The following is a 13,266-nucleotide window of genomic DNA, read 5'->3' as shown; positions in this document are numbered from 1 at the left end:
TCCCATTGATAGTTTTGTCTCAGCATGAACCAAGGAGTTTTCAAGATTTGATCTTGCATTAATTTCTCAGGGGTTAAAAATGAGGAATGGATTTTCATAGATTTTCAATTAAACATTATGTAGACATGAAACTGTCGCTCTTTGTAATATAAGAGACCAAAGATCCATCATTTCCCTCTTTGCACGGCATTGGGCTAAGGAAGATGTATTACTTTAACTCATTCTTAACAGCAGAACATTAATCTGCAGTTGTATAAATGGACTATTGTCTCTCCGGGACAGAAATGGCTGAAAACGTCATTTGCTAAAAATCATGCGCTGATTATTTCAAGACTTCATGCTTTACTGGTCTGGAGAGCACTCATGCGTAGTGGAGGGGAGGTTGCTCAGTACAGCTTGGCCTGCCCGCCCCCTATATTTGCAGAGAGATCTCTGAAGAGGAACCTCTACACATGAGTAGCTACTGCCCACCAGGGTCTTCTATGTGAGTAACACATAGAATCATAGAATCATAGAGTTGGAAGAGACCACAAGGGCCATCGAGTCCAACCCCCTGCCAAGCAGGAAACACCATCAGAGCACTCCTGACATATGGTTGTCAAGCCTCTGCTTAAAGACCTCCAAAGTAGGAGACTCCACCACACTCCTTGGCAGCAAATTCCACTGTCGAACAGCTCTTACTGTCAGGAAGTTCTTCCTAATGTTGAGGTGGAATCTTCTTTCTTGTAGTTTGGATCCATTGCTCCGTGTCCGCTTCTCTGGAGCAGCAGAAAACAACCTTTCTCCCTCCTCTATGTGACATCCTTTTATATATTTGAACATAAAGAGGGCTTCTCTGATCCTCATTCCCATGGGACTTGTTATGTATAATGAGGCTACGAGTTAATAATCTAATCTCATTCACTTTTATTTTAGAGGAAGTCCAACTGAACTAAGTGGGAGTTGCTTCTGAGTAAGCATGCACAGGATCAGTCTGTTAGGGAAGTCTGGATGGTTCACTGTTAGAGATCCACTTAGCTGAATGAGTAGAAGACCCCTCATTGCGGCAGGGTCATCTTACCACATCCAAACTTTTCACATTGTTGACACACTTTTTAGACATGCATCATTTCGTGACATGGTAGTTCGGTTTTGCCAGCAAACCGGAGGTTAAACTAACCCCTTCCCAGGAGTGTGGAGAGCATTCACACGACACACACTGCAGCCAACACACTAATATGTTAATAATTAAAAAAAATACATTTTTATTTATACCTCGCCCTTCCCATTTTAAAAATCGGGCTCAGGGAGGCTAACAACAAATATAAAACATTGATTAAAATGTGACTTAAAAGCTTAAAACAGCATAGAATACAACATAAAATGCAGCATCAATATCAATAAAATTCTAAAATGCAGGGGTCATATTTTTTTTTTTGGGGGGGGGGACCCAGACAGAAATCAAATGATCACCAGGGCTAACTGGCCAAGTTGGTCCTACTAGGGCCAGCAAGGAGACCAGGGAAGAATTTAAATGTGGGGTCCCAGAAAGGATTTCTTCATAGAAGAGGAAAGGGAAAAGGGAATAGAGGATCAGCCTAATTCTGATTGAATTAGGTGGAATAGCTCTGTCTTACAGGCCCTGCGGAAGGAGATCAAGTCCTGCAGGGCCCTAGTCTCATGGGACAGAGTATTCCACCAGGTCGGAGCCATCACTGAAAAACCCCTGGCCCTGGTGTAGGATAGTCTGGCTTCCTTAGGGCCCGGGACCTTTAAACTATTATTATGCATGGACCTTAAGTTCCTCTGCAGGACACACCAGGAAACACAGTTTGGAAAGCTCTGAACTAAAGGTCTTGAAGGGGGTGGGGCATAAGACCATAAAGTCCCCTCTCTAAAATTACCTAATTGCACCACTGTGCCAATTTTATCTGTATGCCACCTTTTCAAAGTTAAAACAATGCTCAAGGCTGCTTGCAACAATAAAAAAATACATAACTACAAACAGAAGTAGTCATAATCAATAAACAAAACATCAAAGCGTATACAACCAAATTGAACAATTTCCACATAAATCACAATTTCCAAAATAAAAATACAAAAAATTAACAACAACAATAACCCCCCCCACCCAACAACCCCCCCCCCCAAAGAATGCTTCAGCCCAAGGGGCTGTTCCGCAGCCTCGGCTTCTGTAGCTGGAATCAGTCAGGGTCCCACCTGTCCAGCCCAAGTGGGAAAGGCTTGCAGGGCAGGGAGCAGGTCTTGCAGGACTCACAGCCAAGATGGCCCAAGTACCAAACACAAGCAAGACAGACACACCCGAGTGCTGTCTGTGTGTCCCTGTACAATTCTTTATCATTCACTGATTTATACTTTCCACTCTCAAAAGCGGATGTATGTGTTTTAAGGAGAATAAGGAAGAATGATGCAGGCAGGCACATTCCACGTTTGAAATGCCACTCCTCTAATTTGGGCTTGTGTATTTCCACCTGATTTAGGGGCACGGGTGGTGCTGTGGTCTAAACCACAGAGCCTAGGGCTTGCCGATCAGAAGGTCGGCGGTTCGAATCCCCGCGATGGGGTGAGCTCCCGTTGCTCGGTCCCAGCTCCTGCCCACCTAGCAGTTCGAAAGCACGCCAGTGCAAGTAGATAAATAGGTACTGCTCTGGCGGGAAGGTAAACGGCATTTCCGTGCTCTGCTCTGGTTCGCCAGAAGTGGCTTAGTCCTGCTGGCCACATGACCCGGAAGCTGTCTGCAGACAAACGCCGGCTCCCTCGGCCTATAGAGCAAGATGAGTGTGCAACCCCAGAGTCGTCCGTGACTGGACCTAATGGTCAGGGGTACCTTTACCTTTATTTCCACCTGATTACAGATTAAACACTTGTATGAACTGAAAGGCAATCAGGAACGTCTGATTCTATCAGCAACCAGTGTTTCTGCTACCTTCCATTTAGGACTAATAAGGTTCGATTCTTGGCATCTCCCTATAGGTCTGGGAATGTCTTTCCCCTGTCTCAAATCCTAGAGAGCCCCAGTCAGTGTAGACAATACTGAGCTGGTGGTTTAAGAGAGCTTCCAGTGGTCTGAAGTGAGCATAGAGTCACAACAGTCTGATCTCACCTGGAGAGTTCATTGTAAGCAAACAGGCCACTAACATTGGTTTCCATTATAAAATGGTTTCCATTATAAAATGGTTTCTGGATCAAACTTGCAGCCGTGAGCACTTTTGATAGCAGAGCTATAATAAAATACAAATAGCTGAAAGGAGTATATATTCATTTCAATCGGGAAATTGCTTATTTCATCATTCTCTAGGGAACTGGCATGTTTGACATCAACATTTATTATGCAGGATCTGTTTCTGAAAGGTGTGTTTAAAGTTCTATTTAAATTAGCAAAAGTAACCCTTTGACGCAGTTGTTGATTATTTAGGATGAACCAGAATGCAACTGTTTCACTGCCCTTGCTATGACTTATTGCCAAATTTGTCCGAACACTAAAAATGTCACTTCAATGCATTTCCTCTTCATCAAAGTCGAACTACAAGGTAACCCATTGCCGTTCTCTTCGGGCCTTAGAGAAATATATTTCCCTGTCAACCCAAAAAGGTGTAACATGACAATGGCCTGACAGGTGGAATGAAAGCTGCATAAAGAAGTGTTTCATTTCATGAACTGTGACCTTGAACTTGGATCCCATTCAGCCAAGGGGGAGTGAAAACCTGCAAGTTGGTTCTTGAACTTGAACTTTATTGCATAGGCAGCCAGCCCATTCCTGTCAAAGGTCAGGAGGAAATCCTCCACTTACTACATTGCAGATGTCGCTGAAATAGACAGGCTACCCAGAAGGCTTGAATGGAGGGAAAGTGACATACTTCAAGAGAGATCAGCCCTCTGAAGAAGCCAAACAAGATTTATTAAGTTAAATATAGGTACAAATAGATTGGGAATGTTTTATTCAAGTTGTTCCTGGGGAAAATACGTTGTGAGCTCCGGCATGACCCTACAATTTTCTCCCCCAGTAGATGAGGCCATAGGGTTGGGCGCATGGCACACCAGTGTTCTTGCTTGAGCATGCTGCAAATTTCCTGTGCAACACCCAGGAGCTGGAGCTTCTTCCCATAAGCTGAGGAGGTCATGTGCTTACAGTGACACTCAAAACTCAGGGGCGCTGCCAAAGCCAAGGACACCAAAGCCAGCAGCACAATGATACGCAGTAGGAAAAGAGCTGGAGGCCAACACTAAGGAATGATGGTGTGAATAAAGCCCTCACATGAGGCCTGCCCTACCATTAGGCAGAGTGAGGCAGCCACTTCAGATGACAAATGTTTTGGCGCAGAGAACAGCAGCAAGATTTTGGGGAGGGAGGTTAAAGCTGTTTGTGTGGTTTGGCCTCCCCTAAGCCGACCTGTCGCATCACAAGTGTTGAAGTAAGATTCCACTGCCAGTCCAGTCAGCTTTTGTAAATAGAACAGGGTATTAGAAATGAAGAGTAAATTGGCACACATTCTCCCTGTTTCTAACAATTCCCAGCCGGATACCTGTAGGAAGCCCACAAACTGACCTGGCCTCTTCATGTAGTCCTTTGGGGCCTAGTGAAGACAACCAGTGCTATGGTCCTGTTGCACCAGATCTGGAAAGCTGCCATTTTAAATACCTGACGGGGCCTGAGAGCACCCATTGTTGTTATGTTTCATGGCGTTCTGGAAAATTAAGAATGGGGGGGCAGTTGTCAATGTAGGACAGGACCCACCAGACAGCACTTGCTGACGGACCTCCTTATGTTGTTTGCAAGCAAGGCACGAAGGCCTACCCCACCGTTGTTTCCACAGATGCTGTGGACAAGCATGAATGAAAAATGCCAAAGTTCATTGGGTTCCCTCTTTTTCCTTTTTGAAAGCAAAGGAACTGTATCTCAGCATTGTCAGTGATACCCACAGAAGTATCACACCACTTAAAAAAGGACAACCAGCAGGCCTGCTTTGGAAGGTACTCCATTTCTAAGTGTGTCATCCAAAAATACACCCTGCAACACCATAAAGAAAAAAACTAACTGGAAAAACCATATGTGCAATGGAAACAGAAAGCAAACCTGAGAATATACCTTTAAGGTTCAGCATTCTAGAGAAAATCTGGCTACAATATGTAGCCGAAGGATAACCTTTCAAACACAGGTCTCGCCATTTGACTGTTGGGAAGTCCTCCAGCTGTGGCAGTGTGCAAGGGTGCAAGTGTTTCTGCTGTATCCTGTTAATGGCTTAAACCAGGCATCCCCCAACTTGGCCCTCCAGCTGTTTTGGGACTACAACTCCCATCATCCCTAGCCAGTGTGGTGTAGTGGTTAAGAGCAGTGCACTCGCAATCTGGGGAACTGGGTTCGCGTCTCCGCTCCTCCACATGCAGCTGCTGGGTGACCTTGGGCCAGTCACACTTCTGTGAAGTCTCTCAGCCCCACTCACCTCACAGAGTGTTTGTTGTGGGGGAGGAAGGGAAAGGAGATTGTTAGCCGCTTTGAGACTCCTGAAGGGGAGTGAAAGGGATATCAAATCCAAACTCTTCTTCTTCTTCTAACAGGACCAGTGGTCAGAGATGATGGGAACTATAGTTCCAAAACAGCTGGCGGGCCAAGTTTGGCCATGCCTGGCTTAAACATATAGGAATACAAGAGAGAGAGAGAGAGAGAGAGAGAGAGAGAGAGAGAGAGAGAGAGTCTCTTGTAGCCTCTGGAAGAGTTGTAGGAAGTCAGAGAATCCAACCTCCTAAGGGGAGAATGAGAAGGATCCTGTTGCAAGGGTGTTGAGAGAAAAGTGAATATGGGAGGCACACAGGAATTTATGGGATAGGGTAGAAAGAACTAGAGAAGAGGATAAGTACTTAGGATGTATTACGTGCCATTTCCAGAATCAGAAGTAGAACAGGTGTAAGCAATAGGATTTTCTCCAGATGGCAGACTGCAACTTCTATCATCCCTGACCCATTGGCTGGGACCAATGAGGATTACATAAGAGCCCTGCTGGATCAGACCAAAGGCCCATTATCCTGTTCTCATAGTGGCCACCCAGGTGCCAGTGGGAAGCCAGTGAACAGGACCTGAGTGCTAGAGCACTCTTGCTACTTGCGATCCCCCCCCCAATTGGCGCACACAGGCCACACAGGCACTGGAATCTACAAAATCTGGAAGGCAGCATGTTGGCTAACTCTGAAGTAGACCCAGTTTCTATAAGACCTACTTACTCCAAACAATAAGTAAAGCTATAAATATAAAAACAACCACTGCCCAACGTATTACTCATTTTGGCAAAGAATGAAGTCTTTTATTGCTTTAATATTTCAGAGACATTGATGCAGCCTTCACATTCTAGTTTCTTAAGTTGCCCCAGCATTTGTTGGGCAAGAGGTGGGAGCGGTAACAGCAATGGAATTCAGTCAGGCTGGGTCTCCGATATCAGATTTATTGCGTGCAATAGCAACTGGGAAGCATGGACTTTCAGATGTTTTGAGTGGGCAAGTAAAGTACTCTGCTATTATTGCATGACACTACAGATGGCTTCCTGGAGTGAGAGTTCTCTGTGGAAATGTATGCCAGTGGACATTTTGTGGGGGAGTGAGGCTCTTGTGGGAGGGGCAGAGGATGGGGTGATGGCTTCTGGCACTTCCACGGTGTGTGCAGCAGGAAACGGTTTCTCCACCAGAACGTTGACACACCCCAGTAGGGCCAGTCGCAATCTATGCATTTTTTGAGGGGGGGGGAACCTACATAAGAAACATGGATAACTACCGTATTTTTACGTCTATAAGATGTCCCCATGTATAAGACATTTTTGGGGACTCAGATTTAAGAAACTGGGGGGAGATGTATCAGTGTATAAGACGCCCCCTAATTTTGGACATTATTTTTAGGGGGGAACCTAGTCTTATACATGGAGAAATACGGTACTTTTCCAAATCTCCAGGCTAGACTCTGTATTGGAAATGATTCACGTACAACTTCATACAACTCAGAATGTACATCAGATATAAGAAGGAAGGACGGAAAGCTAGGGCAGGAAGTATTTCTCCTACGTTCTCTCTCTCCTAGGCAGATTGCTGTTTCTTATCTGTTTTTAGTTTCCAACTTTAAAAAATAAGAAAAATAATAATCTTCACATGAATTCAGCTGGCAACATCAAGCAGAACTCCATATGTGGTTACTATTAGCTATTAGTGACCTGCATTTCTAGCCATTTTTTAAAAAAAATGTACTTTTCCAACTTTTGGTTGTAAGCCAAAGCTGGATTTGTGAAAACAACATCAATAATAGGTGTTATCAAAAGGTTCCTTCTGCTTCTGACAAGTAATTAGCTGACCCCATTTGAACCAGATGCAGCAGAATTTCAGCATTTGGGTGGAAAATTACCCTTTGCCTCAAAGTTCACACACTGTTCGTATGGGAGAGTTGATGGAACAGTGAAAGCTACTTCCAATTCGAAGTGAGTGTTTTTAAATTCCCTTCTGAAAATTGTTTTGCATTCCTGAAACCTCACGCATACATTTGGTTGTTCAATTAAGTGTTGGCTCTATAGCTTAGCCTTTGACTGTGGTGTAAATTTGGCAGTGCATTAAGGAAATGGGATGCAGCTTTTCATCTAATAGCTAGTCTGTCAGATAAGCAAGCATTAAAACAGTTTGTACGCCAGTTTACTCACATTTATCAAGGGAGCTGACAAACAAGGTATTTAAAGAGGTGTAAATTTAGCTGTCTCCTGACACACAGAGATTTGCCATCTGTTAATTACATAACAAATAGAGGACAAAAGGGGAAAAAAGTAGGCATTGCGAAATCAGAACTCTTGCACTAAGCTCATTCATTGCCACAGTTTTGTCTGGAGTATTTTATTATCTTCTTTTAGGATATTAAAATACGATGGCGGTTTTTGTTTTATTGTTTTCTGTTATGGCTGTTTGTGTGGCATTAATGTAGGTCAGGTGAAGGTTTTCAGAGCACTGTCTAATATTGGTTTGTGGGATCAGTTTCACTTGTTGTGGCCTGAGGATATGGCCAGGAGACTGGCAGGGGTCTCGATTATCACAGGTGACATTCAACTACCGGTAAGTTAGGTCCATCCATGTCATTGGTTGAACTCTGGGTCTAAGTGAATCATGTCCATTAATTCTATTGGTTCTACTCTGAATATAAAATATAACTAACACTGGATACTGCTTCATGTGCTGTGTGTTCTGTGTGTTCTGTTGAGAGCAGTACATGTGAAAAGGATCTAAGAGTCTTGGTTGACCACAAACGTGACGTGAGCCAACAGTGTAACGCAGCAGCTAAAAAAGCCAATGTAATTCTGGGCTGCATCAATAGGAGTATTGCATCTAGATCAAGGGAAGTAATAGTGCCACTGTATTCTGCTCTGGTCAGACCTCACCTGGAGTACTGTGTCCAGTTCTGGGCACCACAGTTCAAGAAGGACACTGACAAACTGGAACGTGTCCAGAGGAGGGCAACCAAAATGGTCAAAGGCCTGGAAACGATGCCTTATGAGGAACGGCTAAGGGAGCTGGGCATGTTTAGCCTGGAGAAGAGGAGGTTAAGGGGTGATATGATAGCCATGTTCAAATATATAAAAGGATGTCACATAGAGGAGGGAGAAAGGTTGTTTTCTGCTCCAGAGAAGCGGACACGGAGCAATGGATCCAAACTACAAGAAAGAAGATTCCACCTAAGCATTAGGAAGAACTTCCTGACAGTAAGAGCTGTTCGACAGTGGAATTTGCTGCCAAGGAGTGTGGTGGAGTCTCCTACTTTGGAGGTCTTTAAGCAGAGGCTTGGCAACCATATGTCAGGAGTGCTCTGATGGTGTTTCCTGCTTGGCAGGGGGTTGGACTCGATGGCCCTTGTGGTCTCTTCCAACTCTATGATTCTATGATTCTATTCTATGACCCTTGCCTATCATGGCTAATAAATATTAGCCAGGAAGCTTTGACCATATGAAGTGGTTGAGATGGGGGGTGATACTTCTCTCCCCAAAAAAGGTGCAGCAGTCATCCCTTTCTCAAGAGTCCCTCCCTGGACTCTGAAATTCTAGATAGCTATGATCCACTTCCAAATGTCCAGGGCAAGAGCATTGAGAGATGGCAGCTGATCAGTTTCAGGCATGCTTGGATGAAGCTACCTATTTCACTCTGGCATCATAGATGGCACTGAAATGACCTTGGTCACCCTGACTGATAACCTTTATCAGGTAAGCGACAAGAGGGAGTGCAACTCGGTTGGTTCTTGATCCCGTTGTGCTTTTGAAATCATTTAATTAACAAAATGTATACACCGTTTGATTGTAAAAACAAACAAACCTCAAGGCAGTTTACAAAAGATAAGACAGTAAAATCAAGAAAAAATCACAAACCTGCGGGTGTAGGGCGGTATATAAATTTAATAAAGAATAATTAAAGAATAACGATAACTCTACTTTAAAACAGATCAAGATTACCTCAACTTTCTTTTTTCTGATTTTGAGATTATTATCGTCAATTAAAGTAAATAAGAGGAAAAAGGAAAGAACAGAAAACAAGTTAAAAACAGATCAAGATTACCTCAGCTTTCTTAGCATCTGGGTGGGCTTGTCTAAACCAGAATGTTATTAGCAAGTGCTTAAAAGAGTACAGTGAATTGGTCCAAGTTGTTAAGGGCTTTATATGCTAATAGTAACTTGGCCCAGCAGCAAATCGGCAACGTTTCAGATCTTTTGAGCACAGGGCCTCACCTGTCAGCAATCGTGCTCCAGCATTCTGCACTAACTATAGTTTCTGGTTCAAGTGTGGAAAGCCCCACACAGAGTGCAGTAATACAGTCTTGAAGCAAGCAACACGTGGACTGCTGTGGTAAGGCTTTCCTGGGCCAGGAATGGCCTTCCCTGTCAAACAAGTGACACTTCTAGCCACTGAAGTCCCCTGAGCTTCCAGATACCATTAACTATTGTATCCTCCTGTACTGACACCATATTACAGGACCTCCTCTTGTACCTGCAGAACTGAACCTGGACAGTAGTACTAGGCGTCTTCTGCTCAGTTCCTTGGCATTTGTGCAGGACACGTGCTTTTTAACATCTATATGAAGATGGTCAGAACTATCAGCCAGGGATTTGGAGTCATCAATATGCAGATGGCACCCAGCTCTGTCTCTCCTTTCATCTGATTCGGAAGAGGCACTGGATCTGCGCCTGGAATCAGTAACAACTGGAATTGGATGAGGGTCAAGCGGCTGGGAATGAATCCTGGCGAGATGGAGGCATTGTTGGTGGGTGGTTTCCAGGTCCTGGAGTTAGGTAGATGGCCTGTTCTCAGTGGTGCAGCACTCCCCTGAGAGCTTGGGGGTTCTTCTAGAGCTGTTGTTATTGTATGCCCTAACCCCTTAAGAGCTAATCCCATCCTGGAAGGGCCTGGTGGGGGCAGGGAGTTGCTCTATAGAGGAGCCTCTCAGCTTTTAACATGATGGAAAGTATGGCAGATGAAGTTGATGGACTATATGGAATTGGCTGAAATGACTGGCAGAATCCGAGGCCAGGGAGAAGAGTCGGTGGAAGAAGATTGGAAAAAAAATTAAAGATTATTTACAGAAATACTGTAAAATCAATGAATGTTAGAAAAATGTTGGAATGAAGTTACATGGCTTTAGTAGAAATGTTATAAGGAATTGAGTATAAATAGATTAATAGAGTATTAAAGGAAAAAATAAGGTTAGAATGAGTTAAGATAATTATAGGATAGAAAACAGAGGAAGATGGAAAGGAATTGCTGCAATAATTAACAGAAGTGGAATACAAAAAGGGAGGTGTGAGGAGGTCGTGGAAATAAGTGAATGAAAGATGGGATAATGAAATTGTTTGATTTATTTTATTGTTTTGTTTGGTTTGGTTAGCTTAATGTATTGTATTGTTTCTTTTTTTAGTGTTTAAATTTCTTGGAAAAGTAATAAATATTATTTTAAAAATAATAATAATAATAATAATAATAATAATATGATGGAAAGTAACAAGTAAAAGGAACTCAACATTTCGTGTAAGGTACCCATAGAAACAAGCAATTGGTTCCCTATAACCTCACTTCTTGCAATGAGGGAACCGCTAGAAGGCCCTTGGAGCTGGACCTCAGTGTCCGGGCTGAACGATGGGGGTGGAGACGCTCCTTCAGGTATACAGGACCGAGGCCGTTTAGGATCAGAGCCACAGTGATGTGCAGAAGGTCAACTTCCAGAAGTGGCAGCCGTTGAGGTCGGAGGCAGGCAGCCTGGTCAATGGTAGGCAAACAGGCCCCACAGCTCAACCTTCAGTAGGTCTGCTGCCTTGGAGGTGCAGAAGTTAAGGCGCTAGGCCTCTGGGTGTCCTGATCTAAAACTGTTTCCCCACATTCTCTGTGCAAAACCTTACAGTATGTAAGTGAGGGCCAGAGCAATGATAGAGGGAGGGGAAAACTATGTCAAGTTACAGGGGCATCTTTGTTTCTAACTTTAGGTCCTTCTTCAGTTATCAGCAATGACGACGATTCAGCGAGTCCTCTTCATCACATCTCTAATGGAAGCAACACTCCATCTTCTTCCGAGGGCGGACCGGATGCAGTAATTATTGGAATGACAAAGATTCCCGTAATTGAAAACCCTCAGTATTTTGGGATCACAAATAGTCAACTCAAGCCCGACACATGTAAGTACAGGTGTTTGTTTATATGTCTTCTGCTGCTTTTTCCTCTCCTGAATTGTGTATGAGAGCCGAACAGCAAATTAACAAGGCAGTCCTAAACTTTTTCATTTTGATTATGGTCCATAATCTAATTTCGTTTAGATTGTGTGTTCAGTTGGGCTTTCTCTCATGGTGCAAGTAGGACTGCAGCCTAAATGAGTTTTTGAGGTGGGAGAAATGGGGACAGGTGGATTTCTCCAAGCATTTGAATCCATCAGGCTCTGAAGATCAAAATCTGGTACAGTTTTAAATACATGTCAAGGAGGCATAAGCTAAACCTGCCAAATGCCAAAGGTCAAGTTGTAATGCAAATGTTTCGTTTCGTTTTCAGGTAAGTTTAGAGATGTTTGGATTAAATTAATGGTTTCTCGTGTATGTTTTTATTATTTTGTTTATTACATGTATACACCACTTTTATCTTCCAAGGAACGTATGGTGGTATACCTGGTTCTCTTCCTTCCCAGTTCATCCCCACAAGAACCCCATGAGGTAGATTAGGCTAAGAGATGGTGACCTAGTGAGCTTCATGGCTGAGTGGGGATTTGAACTCTGGTCTCCCAGTCCATAGTCCAGCACTCCAACCATTGTGCCACAGAGGCCAAGGCAAATACACTAATACCCTTTCTGTTGATTATTGGAGCAATACATAAAAAGCAGAATGAGGCCGTAGATTGTATCATCATCATCATCATCATCATCAATAATAATAATAATAATAATAATTTGTTATTGATACCCCACCCAACTGGCTGGGTTTCCCCAGCCACTCTGGGCGGCTTCCAACAAAATATCAAAATACAATAGTCTATTAAACATTAAAAGCTTCCCTAAACAGGGCTGCCTTCAGATGTCTTCTAAAGGTCTGGTAGTTGTTTTTCTCTTTGACATCTGGTGGGAGGGTGTTCCACAGGGTGGGTGCCACTACTGAGAAGGCCCTCTACCTGGTTCCCTGTAACTTGGCTTCTCGCAGTGAGGGAACCACCAGAAGGCCCTCGGCACTGGACCTCAGTGTCTGGGCAGAGCGATGGGGGTGGAGACGCTCCTTATACATAACAGTAGATTACTGTTGTGGGAATCATTTTAATTCCCCCCATTATTAGTTGCTCCCCCCTTTTATCAGTGCTCCCAACAGTGGCAACAAACTCAAGATTCCAGCCTATTCTCTTCAAAAAAATAACTTTTTAAATTTAAAATTAAAATAGCTAGCAGGCTGAGTTGGTAAGGAAGACCTCAAAGTTGACCTCTTGGCTTCCATGGTAATCTTAGCCTGTCAAGAGCAGGCTTGTTCTATACAGTGGAACCTTGGTTCTCGAACTGCTTAGTTGATGAAAAAATCAGCTCCCGAATGCTGAAAACCCAGAAGTAAGTGTTCCAGTTTTCAAACATTTTGAGTGCAAGAAGCTCCTGCAGCCAACTGGAAACCGCGCCTTGGTTTTTGAATGTTTCGGAAGTTGAATTGACTTCCGGAATGGATTATGTTTGAGAACCAAGATACCACTGTACATCCCAACCCTCTAGCTTCAAAAGTTTGAATGAACCAGCAGAGAATTTGAGATTTGGTCCCAGT

The 13,266-nt window shown here is 43.6% G+C and overlaps 1 protein-coding gene across 8 annotated transcripts in view; it reads left to right on the top strand.

Annotated features, from left to right (window-relative positions):
• NTRK2 (neurotrophic receptor tyrosine kinase 2) overlaps positions 1–13,266 on the top strand; it is a 180,191-nt gene that overhangs the window by 112,544 nt on the left and 54,381 nt on the right. For 7 of the 8 annotated variants that reach the window (XM_082241540.1, XM_082241538.1, XM_082241536.1 and 4 more), the window contains one exon: positions 11,475–11,663. In XM_082241540.1, coding sequence (XP_082097666.1) covers positions 11,475–11,663 — 189 coding nt within the window. The remainder of the gene's footprint in view (positions 1–11,474; positions 11,664–13,266) is intronic. The other variant, XM_082241542.1, reaches the window with a different exon arrangement.

Source organism: Podarcis vaucheri (genome assembly GCF_965113315.1).
Source record: "Podarcis vaucheri genome assembly, chromosome: 11".
Taxonomy (NCBI): Eukaryota; Metazoa; Chordata; class Lepidosauria; order Squamata; family Lacertidae; genus Podarcis; species Podarcis vaucheri.
This window is presented reverse-complemented; position numbering and strand designations above follow the sequence as displayed.